A 26,587-nucleotide genomic window follows, 5' to 3' on the forward strand; every position below is an offset into this window, starting at 1 on the left:
GAGAGCTAACACAGGGAGTACATGCACATAACAGAGCCTGCCCATGGGAGATAGAGGCACGTCAAGAGAGGGGAAGGGCTTCCCCATCCTCTTGCTTATTTCTCCTCACACCGCGCCTCCCCCCTCCATTACCTCTCCCACCTTCCCCTCCCTTCAGCCAGCCAGCCGGCCTGCCTTTCCCCTAGCGCGGTGGCTCCCAGCGCCACCGCCGTTGGAAACCACGACATCTATAGTCTCGCATGTGCCGTGCCCGTCGGCCGGTCCGTACTGCTGCTCTTCAGTCGCGTTATAAGCTTCGGAAGAGCTACGAGCGGTTACACACTTTTTTTTTCAATTTTCTAACCACCTTCGTGTGATTTCCCCCTCTTTATCTCTTACCCCCCTCTCTCTCTCTCTTCATACCCCCTCCCAATATTCCCTCCAAAGTTGTTTCAACCCCCCACCCCATCTCGTTTGAAAAAAAAAAATTGTAAAAATTTCCATCTCGATTTTTTTTGCCTCCCAAGGATTAAAATTTTAAAAAATTATAAAAATATAATATATATCCTTCCGGATGGTTCCCGTCGTTCGTGGATCACCTTCTCGTCAACGATGAAGTGCCCTCTTCGCAGTGTTGTTGGATGTATCGACGCTTGGAACGTGGGAAGTGCATGAGGAGAGAGAAGACGAGGAGCGGCAGCCCCCCCGAATGCTACTCTCGCCAGGCGGAGGAAGAGACTAGCGCGCTGCCGGTCGCAGGGGGCGGAAGGATACACGGCCATTTTAGCTTGCGATGCGCCTCCAGTGTGCTTTCCGCCATTTGAAACAATCAAAGTGTTTTTCCTCAGGTGTGAGTGTTGGCATCTCTCGTTTGCGTGCTGCGGGGTACCCGATGTCTCGCAAAAATCAGGATGTATCGGTGTGGTGAGTGATCGTTCGCGGAATAAAAGTATCTGCCGTCATAATTCAATGTTTCCGCCGAGAGTTTCCGCCATGTCCGCTAAGGATCGAGGATTACGGCGGCAGCAGCAGTAGGTAGTGGGTTAGGTAGTTATTTTGGTAGGGGTTTTCTGAAGTGATGTAAAGAAATAAAAATCGGAAAAAAATCACCCATGAAATAATCGTCGGTAAGAATAAAATTTAAAGTGTGCAAGTGGAGTGTTTTTCGCTCGCCTGGCTCCCGGTCGTGGAGGGAAATATAAGGGAGAAGAGTCGGGAGTGAAGGAAGAGCAGTAAGGTTAGTAGTGAATTATGACGAGCTGATGATGATCAGGATGATGTTGAAGAGGAAAGGTTGGGAGTGAGGTAGATCGAGAAAGAGAGCTATGGAGAACGAAGCCAAGCAGCGGAAGCAGAGGAACCGACGTCGTGAGAGGGCGCAACGCATGCAAGCTCAGGCGAGGGAGAGCAAAGCAAAAGATGGAGACAGTGAAGGAGAAGACGAATCTCCTTCGAGGGAAAAGCCCTCCAGGCCACCCAACAGAAGAAAGAAGCTCAAAGAACCAGTCTTCGAAGAGGACATTATTGATGGATTTGCGATACTGGCCTTCAAGTCATATGAGGATCTCGAGGTAGGTGTGAAATTTTCATTTTCGTTGCTCTTTTGTTTCGCAGTCGCCTGATTTTTGTTGTTGATTATTGGCTATTTCCATGCCGGCATCGCATTTTCGGTTGGTCATTTGCGTTTATGAGTGAAGTTTTTGGTTCATACCGAAGACTACTAATGAATTGAGATAAATAAATTATTTATGTGGTTGTCATAATGTAATAGACGTGAAGGTTTAGGCTGTTGGGTGGTGCGGTAAGCGGAATAATAATAGTTTATTTACGGGAAAAACCTCCCAATTACAAAAATGCACAAATTAACACAAGATTGAAAACATTTCCAAGCTCCCAAAAAATATAGGAACAATCGCACAAATTTGCTGCAAAAACCAACAATAGAAAAAAAACAAACACAGCAGTCAAGAATAACAGATTGACCAGTCACACATCTCTCAAACATGGAAACAGACACTATCACCATACACAAGAATAAATCATCCAAATCATTGCACAAACAAAGGCAGCTCCCTCCTTAAATTCTTTGGATTTAAATTAAAAAGGTCAATGTTACTACATTTGTAGTTAATGCTCCGCATAGTTCTGGTTAAGGGTGAGTGGAAGGCGTAATTTCTATTAGAATGAGGGAGTGAAAACATGAATGTTTGCCTAGTGTTTAAAATGGGGACATGGAAAGGGATCATTTCTACCAGATGAACAGAGTCAATGTCTCCATGCAGTAGACGGTGAAGGAATGTTATGTCCAGGTGTAATCGACGGGTTGCCAAAGGTAACAGATTAAGAAGGGATAGTGTTAAGTCATAAATAATAGGGAGGATGTTAAATCTGTAGGATACTAATCTAATGAATCTGCGTTGCACACTCTCAATAGCTTTGATGTGAATGTTATAGAACGGGGACCATACAATAGAGGCATACTCAAGAATAGGGCGGATTAAAGTGCAATAGAGGATCTTATAAGTATGAATGTTATCAAAATCTCTTGAAATTCTGAATATGAAACCCATTGTTTTAGTAGCTTTTATGACTATGGATTGGATATGATACTGAAATGTCAGGGATGAATCAAATGTAACACCTAAGTCACATATTCTACTAACTCTAGAGATAGTAGCATTATTTAAGCTATAGTCGTACATAATTGGAGACTTAATTTTATGAAAGGTTATTACATTACATTTTAATGCGTTTAGTGCCATGAGGTTATCATTACACCATTTTTCAAATTTGTAGAGACAATTTTGCAATTTGTTACAATCCTCAAGTGATCGGATGCAGCCATAAATTTTTAAATCATCAGCATATAGTAAGTACTTGAATGGATGCAGGGGGAAGTTGATATCATTAATATACATTAGGAACAGAAGTGGCCCCAAATGCGACCCTTGTGGTACACCAGAATTGGCAGTGAAGACAGAGGACAGAACTCCGCTCACTTTAACATACAAGTTCCTATCATGTAGGTAACTTTCAACCCAGGCTAGAAGTTGACCACTTATACCATATGCTTTTAGTTTAGCAATTAGAATTTTATGATTAATTTTATCAAATGCCTTTGAAAAATCTGTATAGATTGAATCAACCTGAGAGTGCTGGGACATGGAATTTATTATGTATTCTTGATATATTAGGAGGTTAGTTACAGTGGAACGACCTGGCCGAAATCCATGTTGCTCTTCCACTATCAGCGAGTTTAAGTCAGGAGCTATTTTGTCTACAATTATGCTCTCAAGAACTTTGGTTATTACAGACTGAATTATAATTGGTCTGTAGTTCGACACATCAGTTTTATCTCCACTTTTGAAGATGGGTACAACATAACTGGTCTTTAGTGCACTTGGGACTGTGCCACTTTCCAGGGATTTATTAAACAATATGAACAAAGGATAGGCTAATGAATGACGACAACTTTTTAGGACGATTGCAGGAATGTTGTCAGGGCCAGTACCCTTTGTTAGATCTAGATGAGACAGTTTGCTGATAATGTTTTCACAAGAAATGTGAAGCTTGCTCAGATTGAGTGTTGTGTCATAGTTAGGTATAACTAAGTTGTCAGGCTGTTGATTGCTGTAGACTTTGACAAAACAGGAGGCAAATAGGTCAGCTATTTCTTTATAATTTTCAGCAATCATATTGTCGTAGGTCATGTGGTGGGGAAATTTGTCCATCTGTTTGGTATTCTTGACATAAGTCCAGAAATATTTAGTATTATGTGAAATGGATGATTGAACCTCGTCCATATACTTAGAGTAGCATTCTTTAGATAGGATTTTGCACTTCCTTCTGATTTCAGAAAATTTTGCATAGTCTAAATGACTCCCAGTTCTTTTAAACGTTTGATGATGCAGCTTCTTAAGACATATTAAATTTCTGAGCTCAGCAGAGAACCATTTTGGAAAGCCATTACTTTTGATGTTAATGATAGGAGTGTAGAGTTGGATAGCATTGTGGAGGACACTGTAAAATGAGTGAGTCGCGTTATCAATATTTTGATTAGAGAGTATTTGGGGCCAATTAATATTGATCAAGTAGTTATCAAGGCTTTCAAAATCACAGGCTTTGAAGTCATACAATTGCATTGAATACTCAATCAGCTCAATGGGGTTGGACAAGCACACATCAAAGTAAAGGGCGGGATGATATTTATCACAGACAGTAAATGGATCACATACAATATCACAGTGTAATTTGTCAGAGGATGTAAACACCAGGTCAAGGAGTGTACCATGCTTATTGTGAACAGAGTTCCTTTGAGAAAGCCCTAAGAATGACATACCGTTAATAAGGGCCCAGGCTTGGTGATAGGATGGATTATTGTCCGTTATATTTAGCCAGTTCACATTTGGCACGTTGTAATCACCGGCAATTACAACTTCCGAATATTGAGAAGAATTTAACAGGTTTTCAAGTGAATAAACGTGAGCCTCATAACAGTCAGGATGAGATTTGGGGGGTAGGTACACAGCACTAATCAGGATTTTGGAGGAAGCACCAATGATGGCCACAAATAATTGCTCGATATTGTTTACCGGCGATTTAACAACCTGAGCCTTAAGGGAACGATGTACTCCAATCAACACACCACCACCGGATAATTTATCTGATGTTTCACGCGAACGATCACATCTGAATATAGCATAGTTATGAATTAGCAGTTCACAAGAGGAGATATCGTCGTTCAACCAGGTTTCTGTCAGAATAAATACATCATAGTGAGAAATGGAGATTGCACTTCGTAGGTGACTGAGTTTAGTTCTAATACCTCGGGTATTTTGATAATACACAGAAATATTAGCTGTATTCAATCGTTTTTTGATGTTTGCTGATTCACAATTTTGGGAAAACCATTCATGTACTTTATCGTAAGATTCGGCTCACCGGAGGACTTACGACGCTCGAGCTCCTGTTGCAGCTGTTTCATATAATTACGCTCTAATATTGTTTGATCACTGCGAATCCTTATGTCCTTGTCGCAAATCAATTTCTTGTTCCGCAGAACAGCATGAGCATCACTTGCATTCTTAAAAGTGACCTTAAGCGGGCGTTGCTTGCCAGACAAAGGGCGGCCGAGACGGGACACGCGAATATTGTTTAGTGACACATCAGGAACCACTTTTAATATATCACGTACTTTTGCAGTTTCCTCAGCATTAGGGTCTTCTGCGACATTGAATAAGATAACGTTTGATGCCCTTATCTGGCGATCTTTAAATTCGGCAAACATGGATTCAGCAGTTTCCGAGGAAGTTAGAGTGAGCTGGGTATCACGTGTGGGAGTTTTCACAGTTTGTACTTGTTCCTTCAGTAGTTCAATTTCTTTTTTCATATCCAGCACCAAAGTTTTGAGCTCTTCGATCACATTTCTCTGTGCAGCTGGTACAGTGTCGTCAGTTGGTTTCGTTCTAGGACATATCTACCATTTTAGTTCCTCCTTCTTCCCATTTTGCTGTGTTTTATTTTGAGAACTTTTGTACTCCCCGAGTGTTTTCTCAGTCATCATTGTGCCCGAGATAAGTGCAATGTGGATGCGCAGTTCAGTGATCATAGACAAGTATTATTTCCATTGCGTGAGAAGGCACAACGAGTCAAACCAAAGTTCTTGTAATGATGCTCATAATTGAAATCAAGTACTAAAACACAAGAATTTCATTTAAATTCTGACTGTACAACCGTGAAGTGCCCATTGCAGTGCATTATAGCGATAGTTGGAATCGCGAATGCCAATTGTTCTCTCTTTGCGCTAATAATGAACAGTTATTCTCCAAATTTACCATTTTATATGGCGTATTCTCTTCGTGTTTTATTTTCAATTCATCTAGTGATATCTTTCAAGTTCCCCATCAAGTTATTGCACCTTCTTTATTATGTACCTATCAATGCTTTCATAGAATTTTCTGTCAATTCTGTTCAACCATTACTTTTTTGGCCAGAGATAATTTATTCAGCGCATCTATTTATAATTGTGTTGGGGATAAATAATGAAGTTCTGCTGAAGGTATTCTGCATGCTGTTGTGAGAAAGGAAATTAACAGAGATTTAACGGATTTAGAAGTATAGTAACTACAAGGCTGAGAGTTTGTGAAGCCTATCAATTTGATATTATTTAAATATCGATAATACAGCAGCCACAATGAGTTTTCATCGCGTTTATTTTGCCGACATAAAAACGTTATACATATGAGCAGCTCTCAACCCCGGGAGGCATGCTCTACCATCCTTACCAATCGATTGCGCCCACGGATTATTTCTTGTTACTCGTGCTTCATTTCTGCATGTTGGCTCTGTCCATGGCCAAACTAGGTTCATGTGTTACTGCTTTTGATTACGTTTTAAGAAATGCCAAATATCGGTTGCTTGACCATTCGCGACAACGTATTTAATAGTGAAAACGAAGGAATTTTTACTGTTTGCTTGTATCAATCATTCTATGATGATTGTATCAAGTTATCGATTATGGTGCTAACAAGCCCCATTTCACTGGTGCACTGAGTTAATGGATTTATTATTATTGGTGATGTCGCCGATGTAGTGATTTGCGATTCTGTAATTACTCGTTTTATGCGTGTGAAACATACTAAGGAACGCGTAATATCTTTAGCATTAGTAGAAAGCAATTTCGAAAGATTTTAGTATTTTATGAGCTTGAAATCGTAAGTGAGTAGTCATGTAGGTGCAATAAGCGCGTGGAATTATTATAGGATCTTGAAACTTATTTCTAGTCTCCCTGCCTGCAGCCTCGCGTGATTGTGGTGGTTGCGATATCACAGAACCATTCGGCCAGTGACATTTCCGAGTTAATTTTAAATCTCCATTTCCCCTCCTCTCTTGTGATATTTCCTTATCTTTCCCGAGTGCTTGGGTTATTGACTCTGTGAGCAAGAAGTTGACGTTCCTGAACAAGCAGTGGGCGTTCGAACAAGTTCTTCATAGAGCGAGGACTACTCGGAGTAGTCTTTCGGTAGTCCATCCACGAAAGGTCTTGACGGTGGCGTATCCGCCGCAGCACTTACTCTCAGGCGCGGGCATCTAATAAGCATCATTTTGCAGTGACTCGGCGATCAGCTGATCGTCCTGTGCTTCCGTCACACTGCCCTGAGGCGGGTTAATTTGACTATCCTGGTGCTCTAGGTTCCGCCATAGTTCCATTAAGAACGTAGTCAAATGGTACTAAAAATTCCTCACGAATTGATTTAATGGAATAGTGCTAATCACCCCATGTTTTTGCAGCGTGGGGTTCTATTCTCTATAGTATTTTTTTGGGATTTGGAATGTCTTCGAGAACTACTTCTCGAGAAGAAACGTTAATATATTCTGAGTGCCTCTTCCTATATTTGTTTACCGTTTACCATATATTATCAGTGTCGGTGACCTCCATTTAAGGCGAAAGTGTGATTGGTCGTTGATTCAGATGGAGCTTCTGCGGTCAAATAAGTAGTCATGGAATAAACATTGAATTATTAATTCCTTAAATGTTACCTGAAACGTGTGAATAATTTAAGCACAAAATTCGTTTAGTAATGTTCCATTAGTGACACTCAGTCAGACGAAGACTAAATAGATCTCATGAGTTAGTGATGTAGTCAAGTTTTTTGTATGATTGGATTACAGTCGTTCTCGCGAGTCGGAATTTTCTCAAAATTATCAGCTCGGGTACTTTTGGAGGCTTATCGCAGTCATCTTCCACGTGCTTGCTTTTATCAGCGTTTAGTTTCTCTCATAATTGCCGACGATAACGAGGTGCCAATCGACGTACACATGTGGTAGGTGTCACGCGGAGATAACACAGAAATTTCACTGAGGTAAAATTATTCTTCTGGCAGTAATCGAGAATGGATATCGTAGCCATCTGTTCAGTGGACCGAAGTGCCAAAATCATATGCTTTTGCCTGTCATTTAGTCCTCCGAATCTGCTAGGAATATCGGCCAAGGGGAAGCTTCCCTTGTTATTAAAGATGTTAGAAGAACATTAGTTATATAGATACAGATGTAGATAATTATTGGAGAAAATTCCGGATTCTTGGTTTAAGTCCAGCCCATGAGCGAACGATTTCTCCTCAGTGAAGTTTTCACTCCCTTAAGTGCATATAAAGGATGGATCGTGTTGTCTGCTGAAGTATTAAGGCATGCTGAATATTGTGATGTTAGGGAAGGTGGGGGAAGAGATCCGGAGTCTTGGATAGAGTGTATAGGTGTACGCCCTTCGCCAAACTGGAGAAGGGAATTCAAGGTGGCATTGGGGATAGGTGGGGAAGATTCCTTAAAATTGTATTCCGTGTGCTTATCTACATCTACAAAATTTCCTTCGAGCCACCTCTAGGTTGATTGGCAGAGGATGACTGATCACGAGCATGCAATATGCCACGTATACCACTTAATGGCTAAGAGATGAATGCAATAATAATATATGGTGCAGTAGGTGCGAGTTCAATTCAAGTCCATAGTATAAGTGCCCTTAATATTGATATTCAAGGGAAAATATTGTTAACAGTTTGTAATTAAAATATGTCTTAACGTGCTTGGTTAATGCAAGCTAATGGTTTTCTGTGACTCAATTAGGTCAAACATTTCTGAAAACGATACTATAAATGAAATCATTCAAGCAGTTGTCCAAGCGAGTGCAGCGATTAGTTTTGTGAACGGTGGAACTTTTATCATCTCTGGCAGTTAGTGGAAAGAATAACGTCGTAAATCTTTCTGTTCTACAGTCGTACCTTTATTCCTTTCCGGGATATTGCGCGTATAATGTTTGGTGCATTAGCGGGTGATTTCGTAAAGTTTCTCTGCTGGATAGTGCGATGTTTTCTTTCCCAAAAAATTTGGTCACGTGGCCCCATGTTGATCAGTTTTCTTCTCGTCTCCCGCCGCCTTTACTCAGTCGCTCTCGTGCGGACAGGCGCTGGATGAGTTTGGAAAAACATAGTTGATGCGCGGTGAAGCATTGTTTGGACCGGCAAACGTTCGAGAGCGCCCAAGTGGGTGGTATGCCGGGGCGAGTCTGAGGTGTTGGATTTACAGCGGCTTTGAGGGAAACTCGTATCGGGAGGAGGAGAGCGGTAAACAAACCCAAAGGAGATTTGGCATTTGGTTTTGAGTGTTGCGGGGGGGTTTTTGAGGCAAAGGCCTCTCCAACTTCAACACACACCGTTTTTTAGCGGTGTTTGACCTTAATTGACTCAGGGTTAAACATTCTTTGTGATACAAACCTTCCATAGGTAGATGGTAAAATTTTCAGTTCACTTAATCCCTGCGGTCGCTAGGGCGACTAATTGAATGATTTTATATCTCCATTTGAACTCCTTGTTCTTTCTGAGATTGCAGAGAATTTATTATCTCACAAATATATTCGCTCCAATCGTTGGAGCGACTGGTTGAATGATATTTTTTTTCTATTCATTCTTTATGCAGTTGCACAGCATTTTTTTATCATATCATTTTTGGTAATTATTGACCTTAATTGACCAACGCTAAATAATTTGTTTGATATTAGCCTACAATAGTTTGGTGTGTTTTAATTACTACGTGTTGACAAATATTTTGCCTTTAATTTCTGAGTCGAGTGTACTTATTCCATGGGCTTCTTTTAAGCCCGCACATCCTGCAAAATTGTGCTCCATGTGTTATTATTGTTGAATTCTTCTTATAACTATCAATAAGACTTCTGGTTGGATTTCGGGAGACTCCGTTTGTGAGCAGGCATATACAAAAGGCGAGGATATAGAGGTGGATTGAGAGTGGTGATGGAGTAAAGGGGTGCTTAAAATTTAAAACGGGCGGGGAGGGGTGCTGAAAGGCGCTAGTGTCCCGCGGTGTTGAGTGCAGTGCTTATTATTAGGTCTTCCTTTACAGACGATGTGATTTGTTTTCATCGCCTCGGATATTAGTGATGGGTCCCTGAGAAACGTATTTGACAATTAGCCGTGTATTTACGTTGGTCAGGAATATAAATTGGTGGAGAATGCGTTATATATTGTTCGTGCATCTGGATTTTGTCGATTTAAAACATACTGACCGCCGTCCTTTAAACGCATATTGAATTTACAACTAAGGTGTAAGAATTATTCAGTTTGTATTATGCTCCTTAAAGAATTGTGTGCCGTTCCTTCGTGCCCATGGTAACAGACATCATTAGCTTCTTTTCTGTGATGACGGAGGATATGTCAAGCAACTAGAGGTTATGTGACCAGTGATTGAATTTCGTTACTTTGAATCGACCTTTTTCTCATTTGACAGTTCAGCGGAATTCATACAGAATTAAAAAGAGCTATCACCTTATCATTCGGTCGCCAATACATATTCTTTGCCTGTAAGCCGGACTGTGTAGGTGAATATAATTTTGATAATTTATTTTTATGATATTTATTCGTTTGTGTTCCACGAATGTCTATCTTTGCCGGTCGGATGCCCACATTATGAAAATACCTATGATAAGGATTATTATAATAAAGCCTATTATTTCATCTGCTAAAATGTATTTCTGTTGATAAGAGTAATCACGATTTCGTCTTTATGACCAGTTTTAAGTCTTAAATTTTGTGTTTGAAGGGTAAACTTCCAATCTGTTTATTATTTTTGTAAGTAGTTGACTGTCCGTTGGTGAATCTGTTCTCATTCATAGTTTTCAAAAAAGGGGGTCGAGGAATTATCTTATCATGTGAATCTCTTCTTCATGTTATCAGTCTTGAATGCAACATTTATCTGTTCTTGGCTCCCCTCGAGGCCTCTGCCTTGCAGTGAAAGGCAGGGTATCTCTCTCATATCTCCTGTTTTAAAAGATAGTGTGTCTTGCTGTAATCTTGTTGTGCGCGAATCTTATGTATGTGTAGCTTGGGAACGTTTCATCAGTAGGATTATAGAGAATGTAAACTTATCAGTGATGTCGTGTCATTTGAAGCGTTTTATTCATCGATGAATTAACTGAATAGTATCGTTTTTACGTTTTCCATTTTTGCCTAGTGTTCATTTTGGGAGCAAACTATCCAATCACACCTATTCATATTCATATAAAATTTATTGGTCGCCAAGTCTTCTCAAGCATATGGAACTCATAATTTTCTCTCTCTCATCTGTGCTGTGTGACTGGTATATAACTAGATACTGAAAAAGAAGAATAAATTCTACATTAACCTCACTAATTTTCGAAATTAATGGCATGCATACAGCATTATATAAGTATCTTGATGCATATTTTAAAATTCAATATAGGCGCCTGTGGCATCGGACAATCAATGTTATAAATTCTGCAACTACTTTATAATATGTACCTAGTTATTTACCAGCCACCCTGTGGTTTAAGATTTTTCTTTGTGCAGCTTAGACCAATCTTTATCCTTCAAAAGTGTTCGACAGAGGGTGGGATTTTACAAGCGAGTCAGGGGATCGGGTTGGTGTGGTGACTAGTGTTTTGGCTTGGTACCCCGTAGGCTCGTATCCCGGCGGCAGCAGAGAATTTCAGAAACGGCCCGATCCGTGCTTGAATGTTGTGTGGAGGATATTTCAAGCGCCACACTCCGTCCGTCCGATGGGACGTTTAGACGTGGTACCCTTGGCGCATTTCGTTAAAAGGAGGCTAATGCCGACCCCGGGTTTTTCTCGTCCCTTCCTTTCATACCTTTTCCTCATGGCGAAAATGACTCTAGCCGTCGTTCGCCTCCTCCAAATACCATACTATACCATTCGAACGAGCAATACTCTTAACACAACGCTATAATGAAATGAAAATGTACCCGTCTGTGGCTTATTCTGGGATGATCTCCGTCCTCACCTATCCCTTCAGGTTGTATCACTGAGTGAGTGACTAACTAACCTATTATGGACGATTTAGGGTTGGAGTATGCCCGGTAATCGAATGAAGGCGGGTGCATCGCTTTTATTTATTTTTCGAGTGGGCGTTGCATCGTGTTGAAGAGGTCGTTGCATGTGAGCTGCTTTCTCTCGCTCAGGATTGCGATTTCCCTCCCCACCACCCTTTGGAATGGATTGGAAGGGGGATTGGGTTTGCGACCGTGTCGTAGTCACGCGGGAGGTCGAGTCCTTCCATAGGCACGTCGCGTCGCTTGCGTGCGCGCGAGAGAACTCACGAGCTTCCTGCACCGATGACGCCTCTTGAAAACTCTACCGGTCTACTAACGAAAGGCGTTATTATGACTCTTTTAGGATGGTCCAATGGCTCGCAGTGTGTACCTTTCCGTTAGGTCCTATTATTGTAGAGATTGGCTTTTGTTGAGGAAGAGAGTGTCACTTAAATGTCATTTGTGGCGTGAGGAGAGGATGGGTGTAGATAAGGGTGGAGAGAAACCTGGGGTTAACACATGCCCGGTCTGAACGTAAGGGGCCGTGGGTATTTTAGCCCCACGCGCAAATACAGTAATTTTACCTAGGTCGGGCAGGGGAACAAGAGTAAAAGGTAACTTTTCGCTGGGTCGACTGACGGAACGTTCTTCTCTTTTTTATGTTACATTCTGTATTTCCTTTTTATATTTTTGCTGTTTTACCCTAAGTTGAAACTAAGCTTACGTTGTTAAACCTCATTAGCATCTAACTGCTCTGTGACATCCATAGCATTTCTATAGGTGGGCATTTGTCCTGCTGTCCTCCGTGGTAACTATGGTAATGTGACTCGACTTGCATGTTAGGGAAGCAATGACTTCATTACCTTCAGGCGACCTGTATTGCTTGTTGGTAATACCTCAAGGTATTCTACACACACAGTTGCGTAAGTGTGGGGGATGAGGGGATGTTCCCCCCCCCCCCCCCAATGCCTCAGTAAAATAAAAAAATATTTCAACTATGGTTAGTTTTGAAATTTAATAACTCCATCTGCTTGTATAGTTAAAATTTTAGTGCCAATAAGATGTCAAATGTGTATCCATGGAATATCATTTTCAAAAGTTTTCACGAACCCGTTTTCAAAAGTTTTCACGTTGTCTTGGGGGTGGAAGGGTTGCCAGCTTAGACCACCCCATCCCCCCAAAGCATATTCCTAGTTGCGCCTCTGCTCTGGTGATACCTAGTGGTGAGTTTTAGTCACGTGAGTTTGATATCGACTAATGTGAAAACCGCGAAGTTTTAAACAATGTTCGATATCCAATTGGAAAGAGCAAGAGAAAAACATACCTTCGGTCGTCCAAACTGTACGTGGAGTTCTCCCCCCGTCTCCAGTCTTCGTTTTGCTGCCCGGACCATGAGTGAGTCTGTGAAGGGGCTATAGTGGGTGATGGGTGGGGTTATTAGCGTCAGGAGGGTGAGAAGGGGTCGATTAAGTAAATTCATGAGCTCTCGGTTCCCTACCGGCGGCGCTCTCGTGGAAAGGATTTTCAAAATGGCATGCTTATTTTAACGAAATTCCACGTATGCGGCAGCTTGTATCGCTGATTGGATTTCGGGGCTAGTAGGCGGGAATTAATGAGGGGCGGGTACTTAAATTGTTGCAATTAATTCGACTTTAGTTCAAGAGTATGTGAAATAGCACGGCTAGTATTAATTGCTCTGATCTTAAATTTAGTAATTAGCGAGGTTCATTTCTTGTAAGTTCACGGGCAATGAAGGCAAGATTATCGGTGGCTTTTCATTCATATGATTATCCGTGTATCCATCCCTTTTGGTGCTACGAGGATTTTGAGACGTTATCTCGGTGTGCAAGATATGTTGTTTATTCAGTTTATCGTGATAACTTGGGTCGTCGCGATCGAAGTTGCCCCTTACCCGTCGTGCTGCTCGGTGACAATATTTTTATTGTCTCAGCATCCATATGGTACCTTGGGAAGCAACTACTGTGCCTGGAAGATATTCCATCTCAGTCAAGAAAAAAGCCAACAACATTTTAGTTCTGTTTTTTAATTTTATTTCATAAACAGTTAAGACAGTGAAGGTATACTTGGAAGTAAAAGAGGCCCTTATTGTTGGGAATGCTTACAACGGATGCCGATGAATATAGTTTGCATAGTGATGCGGAGCATATAATGGAAGTGTAATGTGTTACAACGAGGTTGGTAAATGCTTCTGAAACGAGTGTGCAGGATAACGTTGAATCCGCGTATCCATGTGATGAAGTAATTTATAGTATTTAGCTCATTAGCTCTACCATTCTATTCTTCTTTTGTTTTTCCTGTTGCAGTTTAACATTACGCCGTTTTTCGTATTCTTAAGCATTAGGTGTTAACAATAGTTGAGGAAAAATATCCTGGGGAATCTCATTAATGATCATGCCAAACCAAAACGATAAAGGGTGTTGATTTGCGCGCTGGAGGTCCGTTCATGAAATATCGAAAGTTATGCCCAAGTGACATTAATCGGCTTTAATCGATTATAATGAAATCAAATATCACGAATTAACTGAGGATTTGAAACGTTTTAACTGTTCTTATAACTAAATCAGAGAGCACGCTATTGAAGCTAGCCGAACGTGGAGGGTAGATCCGTAACACTTTTTTTTTACAATTTATCTATGAAGGCACCATGAAAAATAAACGGCATTATTTTCGATTTTCACCCGTTTGTACCCGGTGGCCTAACAGGTAGAAACACGTATAGTTTTAGTTCATCGTGTGCCAAATTACAGACCGCGGAATAAAGTGCTATGGTTTCAAAGTTTTAACAGATTGTATCTTCTATAGTTCGGTGAAGTGGCCGATCCCTTCCCGCCAACTCCCTCTCATTCCTCTAGGCAATAGGGGGTCCCTTTCCCTCTCATCTCCGCCCTCCTCCCTCCTTTCCAACCCGCCCCCCTAACTCCAGCTCAATCTGTCTGCCTCGTAGTTTGTGTCAGCCTTGCTCTCCGCTGTGGCCATGGTGGTGGTGAAGCCGACTACTCGAAAAAAATCTTGTCCTGCGCTGCCCACGCTCTGCCGAACTCCGCGTCGTTTCAACGACGAATGTGTTCTCTCATTCCCGCACCTCGCGTGACACTTATGAATCGGAGGGCGCACGCTTGTCGCCCGGGTCTGTCCTCAGACACACAGCGCCCCCTCTCTCTCGGCTCTCGTGTGTTAGTTATATTTTTTATATATATTTGTGCAAGGAAACGAATTCTGGGGCCGCATTCAGTGGGTATGGTGATCGGGTAATCTACCAGGGTGGGTGTCATTGCCCCAATTAACGTATCACCTGATATGGCCCACCTTACGGTAATAAATTCTCTAATTTAAGGGAAGCCTCGGCCCCCACTCGACCGGTCTTTTTTTCTTGACCTTAGTACTTGATTAAACCTTGGGCTAGGGCGCTGAAAATTTGGGAGTAAACTAGAGTAGGGTCTTGTCTAATTTTGTCAGGTTACCAAATTTTGGAAATTTAATTCATTGTTTTCTGTGTCTTAGAATTTCTTTAGCAGAGGGACAGGGCAAGGATCTCCCGGGTCTGTCCGTAGACGTATCGACCTCTCTCGTCTGTCGTGTTGTACTTATTTTTTATATACTTGTGCAAGGAAATAAATTATGGGGCCGTATTCAGTGGGTATGGTGATCGGGTAATCTACCAGGGTAGGTTTACTTGTCCCAATTATTGTATCACTCGTTATGGCCCACCTTGCTGATGAGTTCCCTAATTTGAGAGGACGTATCACTCCTAAACAACCGGTTTATTTTTCCTATTAGTACCTGTTTTATCCTTAAGCTATCGTGCTGAAATTACGGAGTAAACAAGTATGAGCTCATGTGTAATTTTGTATGTATCCCAAATTTTTAAAATTTTACTTAAGTGTTTTCTCTGGCCTAGAATTTTTATAGCGGAAGGACAGGTACTTGTTTTCAAGGATTTATTCTCTCTGTCCTGAGAATTTTAATATGCTAGTAGAAGTTTTAATCGAGTGATGCGTCGTAAAAAGGACGGAATACGGCCAGCATTTCATGTAATGCAGGAAATATTATTGTTACTAAAGTCGGCTTCTTTAAGTGACTTGTGATACCTTTGCAACTCTCGATACCTTTGCAACTCTCGAAAATAAGTACAATATTTCGATTCCGCTATTTAAATCTCTCTTATCTCAAATTACAGTTAAAATCTGAGCAACAAAGTTAATATCACAAGTATGCGTGTTGATTACTGATGTCTTTCTGGTGCAGCGGTTGACTTAACTTGATGTTATTTTAAGCCTTAATTCCGTTAATTCTTTTGTTAAAATTATTTTTTGGTATCTGTTTTTCTTCCACTTCTCTTTCTTTTCGTAACTTATAAGCTAGGGGCCACTCAAACCTTGTTTACTCTATTGGAGAAAGGCATTTTGTCCGACCGCTCGACTACCCGCGTGCCCGCCGTCCCCGCCTCTTCTCGCCGAGCGGCAAATCCCCGCGTGGCCGGTCTAAATTTCTCCCATATTTTGGGTGCCAACGGCCTCGGCTAGCACCGTGGTTACCACCACTGGCGGAAATCAAGTTTAATACTGATTCTTATGCGAGTCAAGTTTTTTTTGTTATAGTAGAATGCATACTTAATTGTACAGATGGAATAGTCTTAGGTCGGGAGTCAGTTTCGATCGCTCGGCCGAATGACATGTAATGGAGGAGATTCCGATCTGTTTTACCGACATTCAAGTTTCTGATCCTTGTGATTGCATACCTCAGAGGAGAATTTAAAATTTCTAGGGTTAAGTAATAACCCCTCGAAACCGTTGACGTGCAATGTTTAGAATAAATAGTGAATGTGCTTTTTTATATGAAGGTTTCGTTTTCTTTTTGATATTCGAAAATAATCTACCATGCCACCTCCCCTCCTAGTGGTTCATGTTTAGATTTTTACTTATTAATAACTCCTTTAAAAATTTAAAACAAAAGTTGGTGAACATAATTTTCTTAGGAACATAACAGCGTTAAGTCATTTTCTAATATTGCAGTCTAGTTCCGTAAGTGATGCCTAAGAATGTGTTAAGTATTTGTCTGTATACAATCGTACGTTCTTCCATTTCTCGAGAATAAATTTCTCAAATAATTGTGGCAGTATTTGTGTGCGAAAATCACTTTTCTTCCATATTTTTTGATCACGTTTGTGCGAATGTGTTTAGGAATTAATTTTGCCGGATAGAGGGTGATAGAGACGAGTCACGCGGTCTCCATCGCTGAATTGTGGGTTTGGGAGGGGAGGGGGTTGTCACCGTTTCCTTTCCCTTCGAAGAGGTGGTTTCTGTCGTGGTCGTCTCTATGTTATCGGATTCTCTCAGTCCGTGGGATTTCGCTCTCGGCAGATGGAGAGATTGCCCCTAGTGGGATAACCGTTGTGCGATGCCGGACATGATCGCAGCGAAACATGGGGGAATGGTCAGGGAATCGGCGTCAATATTTTGCCTGCCACAGCGTCGAACACGGAAATAGAAATCTAATGCGGTGCCCTACCTCTGCGGAATATATCCCTTCCGGGAATGACAACACAGGCTCATTGAGTGGGCAGTTTATTTCTGTCCAACTCTCTTGCGTAGACTGGATGGCGCGGGACGTGTTTCGCCATGGGTCTAGTTTCCCCCGATGCCTGCCCATATGTGTGTTTATTGTCTGAAGGGAGGGTTCTATTTTGCTGGTTATTATGCAAGGCTAACTGAACGGTCTTCGGAAACATAAAGGTAAATTTCACTCTGTTTGTTCGTCGTGTCTTATTTTTGTTATCGCATTTCCGTTTTCATGGTAGACGGAGGCTCTGATTTAAAATATTTATATCTCAGAATTACGATGGAATTCGTAGTTTCCTCCTTGTGAAATTTAATATGATTGGCTTTCATATACAGCTGCTATTAACTGACAATTTTAGCGTTTTCAAGTTTTAAATTTGATTGTAAGTTAAGGGAATATTGAAAGCCGTGATGGTGTAACTGCAGCTACGGAGATGAGAGGTGGAAAACAGTTTTCATGTACAGAGTGGGGAGCAATAGGCTTAACGCCAGACCGAGGAGGGAAATTCAATACGGTAAGAGGAACAGGCCGATGCAAATAGTCAAAGGTTCCATCTTAACCTACTCCAAGCGGCGTAGTACTTCATTCCACGAAGATAGGGCGGCATGAGCTTGTAAAATTTTAGTTCATAGGAAGGTACTTTAGTTAATACGATTTCCTGATAATCTCAAATCGCATTGGCGTAATAAATTCAATTGTTTCCAGGATTTCCCAGCTCTTTCTCCTCGAGAAAAAGTAATTAGGGCCATCAGCAATGGAATAATGTAACTTTGCCATTATTTTATATCAAATTTACATTAAAAAAATTCCTCGTACAACAATATCTTTTCCATGTTACTCCTCGTGATTGCAAATAATATATGAGAGCTATTAAGGATAAATTGATGAAAACCGATTGAAATGCGTCCTAAGTTGCTACATAATGGACGGACTGGAGCCTTCTCTATGTAATCTGCTTCTTTAACACCCGAAAACATGCATAGCATGGGGGGATTAAGGGGGAGGAGGGGGAAAGGGGGCACTTGCCCCCCCAGACTCTTAATAAGTAGGCATTTTTTTCTACTGTTATCATTACGTTTGTATTGGTTTATGTATTACGATGCCTCAATCATTTCATTTCATATCAACAACTTTCATGTTAAAACAAAGAGAATATTTCGTGCATTAATTGTTGTAGGTATCTTGTCTTAAATCTCAAGAATGAGAAAATCGATAGCCTGTCAGACCCTTGTGCCCCCTCCAGAAAAAAATCCTGGATCCGCCCCTGTGCATACGTCCTCAAGTTTTCCTCAGATTTAGAATAGACGCCAATCGATTAAAAACTCTTGCTTGAGATCCTCAAATTACCCTCTCTTCTCGGAGAAGAGTGTTGTGCGTGGCTCGAGGTGGCCGCTGGCATCGCAACTGTTTACAGTCGTTCGGAGGGTGTTTATGATCCGGCCCGTTATTTTTAGTATTTCGGACAGGAAGTCGTTTTGGAGGAGTAGAAGGAGGTGGCTTATTCTTGCGCATACGTGTTTTTTTTGTGAGGCGCATTATTCAAAGGAAGGCGGGCATGGTTTACTCTCCTTTTTTACGGTCTCTAGGTGACGAAATCTATGATCCTACTAGTCGCCCAAGAAGCCGCCCGAGCAGCGTCTATCGAGGTTTTAAGCGATGTGAGGTGTTGAGGAGTGTTTTGCCGGGTGCACTGCTGTGGCGGCTATTCAATGGGCCGTCGAGGACGAGGCGGACCCGAGTGGAAGGCCACAGGAGAAGAGCCAAGCACTGTTGGGCGATCCGTGTGGATGAAACGATGCGGTGTGATCTCATTAGTGCTGCTGCGTACTTACAATTATGGCCCAACGACGACTTCGTTTCAATGCTCGGTTCATATTTCATTTGTCATTTGTTTTATCGATTCCATTTATCTCCATGGACGGAAAAATATAAATCGCATTTATTGACAAAAATAAATTTAACATCTTCCATTTTATTAAATACCATATCGAGTCCTCAAAAGCGTAATTACGATAGAATCACGTAACACTTTTTCGCTTTTATATTATTAAAACCATGTACTAGTTTCAGCTCACAGGGTCATATTCATTCATCTAACCTCTTCCAGTGAAATGTATTTGGACTTAAAATTATGGAGGGTAACGGAAGGTTTATAATTGTTCAGAAGTGATTGGAAGGACGTCGTAGAATTAGGATGTGCCCCCCAAAAATTGTTTTGAGAGATTAAACTCAGATTTTCTTCTCCGCTAGCGGAAATATATATATTTAGCATCCTCGTATTTTGAATAACGTTTTCAAATCATGGCCCAAGTGAGGAATACTGTTTCCTTTCACTTTGAGGTCTATAGTTGATCTCTTTCATTCTAACTCATCTTTACAATCAAGCTCTTATCAAGACAATCCGTTAGACATGTGAAGAGAAAGCATCGGATTTTATGGAGTCACAAAATGGTTTTCTTTTTTCGGTCATCCTGCGGGCCAGATTGAGTTCTTACTCAAATGGGTCATCTTGGCTCGCGGGCCGCTCTAAGTGCATCCATGGCGCAACCAAAGGCTCTAAAGCACTCCTCGCCGAACGTTTTCAAAGTGGTACTAATTTGGTCTTGAGTTTGGTCTCGACGCATGGGGCCACGTCGTGAATAACCCCATTCCGGCGGTCAGGCTTTGAGAATACCAACGCACTGTGAGAGCTGAACGAAATGAGAATCTGAAAACGCAAACTATTGGTCAGTATTCTGACGTCTGAATTAATCAGAGCGAATCTGGGAACGTTTTGGAAAAACGAGCTTATTTTGCCGGTAAATTTGTTCAGTGAACCAATTTTTTTAGGGTCTGAAGTCAGGTTGGAATACCCTAATATAGATCAACAAAAGACTCTTTGACCAAGACTGCTTGTGACACTTCTCAAAATTGTCAAAACCACGTAATGCATTGCTTCGGATGAGAAATTATCATTTACAATGTTAGCACTTAGGTGAGTCACAAGTGATTGAGCGAAGTGTAACGAATTTTAGCATGCTTGATGTCAGATGGAAATTTCCTAGCGTCTGTTCAACAATGTTATTTGAAAATTGTATTTCTTATTTATGAGTTCCTCTGATTATCTAGCCGTCTTTGGGACAGGGACAGCTTTTCCTATAACATTATGACATGTCTCGCCTCATGGCTACGCGTTCCTTTAGCATGGTGAGAAAAGAGCGTTCAAATTTATAGCTATGAAGCTGTAGTGGAACAAGTTTTCTGCGCTGAGGTAGCGTGCATTAAGTCCGATGGCATTCGCTGCTTATAATTTTTAGGCTCATGGATGTTCTTGTACCCAGCCTCCTCCGCGACTCACCTCAATGCTGACCTAAGGTTTTGTAGCTCTCGACGCATCTCTAAAAGGTTTTAATATTCGTCAGTCGTACATAATATATATTTATCAACCGATCCCACCACGCAGGCAGGGTGCGAACATTTTTGATCACCACAGGTGCTATTCGACGATTAATAGCATTTTATAAAAGTACTCATTAGCTCTTGTTAGTAGCGTTTAGTCAATATTTTTTATTTTTTCTTGACCTCAGTGGTAAGGAATTCCCACATGCCCACAATTCCCAAAGGCTTACGGTAAATTATGGCATGGTTTTATTTCGGTTTCTCTCCGACTTTAAGTTTCCAGTTACATCTGCAATCTTCCTTATATTAGACCGTGATTTCCTTTTGTTGTTATAATAATTAACTTTTCGGCTTTTTATGGGGATAAAATACCTTAAGTATGTAATCTATGAGGTCTGTAGGTTTTCAGAAACTTCGAGCTCAGCAAGTTGGGTAACTGCAAAACGTTGGGCCCAGAATAATCCAAAGCCGCCACTGTTTGAGTTAATACATGGCCTCTTAAAGGAATGCATTCAGCGGCGGAATGTTCTAGATAAGATCCTTCCGCGATAGTTGTAGACGAACTAGAGTGGTATAGGGCGACCACTGACCTTATGGAAATTTTATGTGTCATTTCGTCGTTATTTATCCCATTATCACAGCCATAACTTAAGTGATAAGAGGAATGAGAGTTTCGACGTTGGGAATATGCGTCTGTTACATTTTGTCATGATTTAGGCCGCTGTGGTGAACATTTTTTTATGTCTGACGTGATAAAAGCATGGTGTTGAAGGAATCAAGTGAGAGGAATGGGTGCTCTGCTAGTGTTTTTTTTCCCTTGCGCTTCGCGTAGTCCAGAATGAAGGAGGATTTCCATGGTGTCGTGCTGTGCGCGTCTAGTTTCAAGCTCTTGCTTTGTGTGCGACCTTATCCGTAGGTTAGTCCGCCGTCAGCATCTCGGGTATGCGTGCTGTGTCGGCAGCATTGAATTCTTTCTCTCGGGGAGTGTCGCCTTACGAATGTTAACTAGATGCGCTTGTCCCAACAAATCTCTCTGATATTTCAACTCTGCGCATATATGCGTACTTACGAGGCTACTTTCTATATATTATGTTTTGCCCAACGTACTAGATTGCCAGAGATGAGGTTCATACACAATGGTTTGTGTTCTCGATTTTGGTTCTTTATTTTCGACAGTATTAATTATTGTATGCACTATATTTGAAGTACCAAAAGGATATTTATCATGCTTAGGGTGTCATTTTTGGGTTCCATATGTTAGCACATATCTTGAGATGAGCAGGTGAAATTAGTTTGATTATATTTAATGTGAATGGAGCTGTGTGTTAACTGATACTTTCAGTGGAATGTAGTTACTGCGATCGTTGTATTTTTAGTAGGTACTTATGATTAGCGTAATTTGATCTGGAGATTCAAATACGTAGCTTTTTTAGGGCTAATTTCAAGTGACTACTAAGAAAACCGTATTAGGAAATTGCGCGCTGAAATTCTAAGGGTTCTCAAAATTTTATCGGCCTTCTCAAATTACGGCTCGTATGGGGAAATATTTTAAGTGTTTCATTTTAAATATGTCGTTAACTCTCTCCAATTCAATGTAGTGGAGAGTAGTTATCGTTTCTCTATTGACTATGATCCGCAATCGTAATCGCTTGATGAGGGTCATGAAGTTCCCTCGATTATATTGATTCGGTTTAATATATCATACGCTTGCCTGTTACTGTTGACTATAAATGGAATCATTGTAATTCAGCGCGTAGTTCATTATTACAGTGATTTCCTTTTGATTCACTGTTGTTCATTTCCGTAAGAAATGCTTTGAATATTTCCTGGTAATGTTTTCATTTATGACCTTTGATTTGGATGCATGTCCTATCAGTTATAGCCGGTGAATATTTTCTGTTCCTCGAGCTGCGAATTGACGTATTGCATTTCTCTCCCAGCAACAAAAGAATGACAATGTGCATGCGCTGCGGAACTTTATTTTTCATTTAATTTATGGAATTTAAATAATAGAAATTGAATTTATGTTGTTATTATGAAATCGGTTGAATTCCGCTGCACGTAAAAATTTCAGTCTCGTCTGATATTCTACCAATATTTTTCGTCACCAAGTGCTAAGCTGGTTATTGTGGGAGACAAAAAAATTCCTTGCTGTCACGTTTTTATTTATTGTGTTTGCAATTTCAACGGCCATAAGGGATAAAAGCATAACCATAGGAGTATTTAATGCGTAAGTTGTGTTTTCTGTGTAATATTGATGCTCTTATTCTCGTTTTCTGCCTCGATTGTTGCGATATATCGTGCATCATTCGATATCACCGAGAGATCGTAGATAGCTTCTCCGGACATGGCTTTTGATGCCTCTGTAATGAACGCCTAACATTGTTCGCAGGGTCCTCTGTATGAGACTGAATGTGCTTCATTGTTCGCCTGTGACTTCGTTCCTAAAATTGAAATAAAAAAATACGCCACCTAGATACAAATGAGATTGTTTATATGGGTGAACCAACAAATGCATTTTTCTTTTTTTTTATCGTGTTTTATGTTTGATTACCATGTACGGCGAATGTTTTAAAGACGGAAGTATAGAAATTTCGATTGGGAATATGTGATATCAATTAGTTAAGTGTTGATAGCTAATCTTGTATAAGAATTTGAAATCTTTGATCGTTGACACACTTCATAATGGAGAGTGTAATATACATTAAAGCTTTCATTTTAGTGCCCAGGGAGATAACACTCCCATCAAAGGTGTATCGATAATAATAGCATAATAGCAGGATTTTCATACAACCTAGAAATTCACGAGTAAAAGATTTATATTGAGTATTTTTATGTATCAATATGCTTGATAATTTTTCGGAAAATATTTTCACTCGTTTTTTTTTATAAATAAATTGGCGGAAGGAAGAGAATAGAGTTTTATTGATATTAAAGGGAATAGTTCGAATTGAAAAAGAGAGATCACTTCGGACGGGTGGCAGGCCAGAGTAATTTGTAAAAATTTAAGTCCATTAAACTTTCCTCAACCGTGAGCATATATTTTGTAAGAATGAAAAGACTCCTCTCCATGAATTATTAATATTTGAGCGCGAGAATACGCGAGGCACGAGTAAATACGGCGTTTGTCTTGTTTAAATAAAGCGAAAACTTTGCTTTCAGAAATATGTTTTTATACCCCTCGCAAATATGTTTTTGAGGGTTAACGTTTCCCGAAACGATACCTTGCGTCCCTCGGAGATAAATCTAGGCGGCGCTCTAGCGTGTTACACTTGTTTCAGGTAAATAAATCTATGCCGTCGCTCGGGGTTATTATCCAATCGCGCGTGTCTCCATGGAAGGACATTCGGACCGCCGCCAGAGTTGCGGAAATCGATATCTTATGTTTATTCAGGGCTAACCGGCCCTCCGCCCGCGTGTGAATCAATAAAACTGCCCGGGATGTTTTTCCGCTCACGAACTCTCCTCTTCCGCGTCTGTCTGGGGTTATTTCTGTAAACTAAAAAAAGGTCGCCAATTATCTACTACTACTCCCATCGATTTGTAAATTGGTTTTATTCTAGTATAATTACTGTTGCTTGTGTGTGTGTGGTGTATACTTGTTCGTGTTGTGAACCTATTTATAGCCTTTGTTGTTCGTTTCGTGGGTAGCTAAAAAGAAGTGATCTTTCGCTTAGAGAAGAATATTTTATTTCGTGGAAGGTTACTCGGGATTTCCACCGTGTCAAGTTCTACATCACGGCAAACGTTTCGATTAACCGTTTAAAATAAATTAAAATCTGCTTAAAATAATCCATATCGAGTGTATAATGTGTCACAGGTAATCCATAACGACTCGTCCATCGAAACGTCGGCTGTGATGGAGAACCCGATCCCGAGTAGCCTTCCTCTATACAATACGACTGCGATCAATATTAAATTTATTTACCTGTTTGACTCCTACTTGACAGTTTATCTGTACTTTATTTCAGTTTTTCTGACTAATTACGTGTAATACATTATCGCCCATCAGTCAAGGTTATTGCTAACATTACTGTGTGTCAGATTGGTACTTGTTTGGTACTTCGGGGCTTGTGGATATAATTTTTTCGTACATGCTATATCGAAATAAGATGAGAGTAATGGGACGGTGTGATAAGCAAAATGACTCATTCACGTTACCTTGGAAAAATATTTCTCTTGACCGAGATTGGAATCTTGGATTTTCCGGACTACTGCACAAACGATAGCGCTATGTTCATGTTTATTAATTTCCTCGACAAATTGCCGAGGTTCATATTTGATGTGTGCTGTGAAATATATCGCACAAATAATCCATATGACCCTCAAGTTAATGGCTACCTCTAATGGGATTGGAAAATAATTCACTGTTTTATGAAAAACCCCTTTAACGAGAAAAAGTGGATTACAATCGAAATAACGCAGAATTATTTTATGTACTCATTCTTCCCACGGAGAAGAGGGAGGTGAAGTGGACGGAGAGGAATAGGAACAGCGAAGTGCTGGACATGGTGGGTGAAGACAGACAACTTCTAGATGAAAGACAGATGAGACAAAATGTATTGATGGAGCGAGTACTGAGCAGGGAGGAGAAGTTGAAAACAGTGTTAGACAGTAGAATGTTTTGTAAATGACGGAGAGGAAAGAAGAGAATTATATTTTTTGATATAATGAAAAGAAGTAGGTTGGCCCAACTGTGTATTGAAGAGGGTAGTGCATGAAAGAAGGGAGGCTGCCAGAATGCTTTTTAAGTACTCCATGAAAACCTACCTTAATTTTTTGTACTTCATAACGAATTCATCCCATTAGATACGTGTTTTTATATTAACATGTATTCAAGTCATGAGAATTGGCCGAGAAGCTAGTGTGATAGTGGCACGAATGTAGGGTAATTGTCAGTGGGGTAGCCAGGAATTTCATGCGGGGGTGGTCCAAAACCAGGGGTGAAAATTTTTGAAAAACAAGGTACTAAGTGTAGGGTTTTTAAACTAATTTTAACACTTTCTTGTAATCGAAATAACTTCATTTGTCAAAGAAATATATTGTAAACTCATGACTTTCCAATATTTTGTTTTCATCTATGGAGGAAAATAATTGCGTTTTTATATTTCGGGTGGGGGGGCGGGTCCAGACCCCCCCGGACCCTCCCCCTGGCCCCGCCACTGGTACAGTGGTAGTAGTATGTCGGGGCATTAGCCGTCGCATGCATGTGTCATGATGGGGCGGTAGGTTAGGTAGAGGGAACAGCCCCTCCCCGCCCCAACCTCTCCTTCGTTCCTTGGCGAGCCCACCCCACCGAGGGCGGCCTGTATTCTCCTCCCGTCGAGGTCGGAAACCTTTTCCGTTCCCTCTAACACTCCCCTCACCTCCCCCTCCGCCTACCTACCAGTAGTCTCTCCTTTTTGCGGCACCAAGTGCCTGTGATTGCCTCCTGGGGAGGAATTTCCGTAAGCCGGATGCAGGAGCAGCAGTTTTCTTATTCTTTTTTTACTTTCCTCGGTTCATCCTGTGCCGTGATTTCCTCGCGGTTCGCTCCACTCACAAGTCCAAGGAGAAGTTTCGAGGAAGGAAAATTCGAGGAAGAAATTTTTATTTTTCTATGCTCATTTGTCACTCTTTTTTAACCGGCACGAACCTGAGTGTTCGGTTTGTTATCGCGTGGTTACCATGTAGATGAATCATCTTTAAACACTTTGCGGTTCTGAAGATTAAAAAAGTTAACGTTTGGGGGTACCACAAGGTGGATTTGAGAGCGCAGTGTGTACAGAAAGGACGATGATCCAGCGATTTCGAAAGGC

The 26,587-nt window shown here is 40.9% G+C and overlaps 1 protein-coding gene across 1 annotated transcript in view; it reads left to right on the plus strand.

The window, feature by feature from the left end:
- The first annotated feature begins 235 nt into the window (after positions 1-235).
- The window catches only part of LOC124159696 (proline-rich protein 36-like), an 836,869-nt gene continuing 810,517 nt past the window's right edge, over positions 236-26,587 (plus strand). The window contains exon 1 of the mRNA XM_046535606.1: positions 236-1,550. Coding sequence (XP_046391562.1) covers positions 1,305-1,550 — 246 coding nt within the window. The 5' untranslated portion in view covers positions 236-1,304. The remainder of the gene's footprint in view (positions 1,551-26,587) is intronic.

Source organism: Ischnura elegans, chromosome 5 (genome assembly GCF_921293095.1).
Source record: "Ischnura elegans chromosome 5, ioIscEleg1.1, whole genome shotgun sequence".
In the NCBI taxonomy this organism is placed as follows: domain Eukaryota; kingdom Metazoa; phylum Arthropoda; class Insecta; order Odonata; family Coenagrionidae; genus Ischnura; species Ischnura elegans.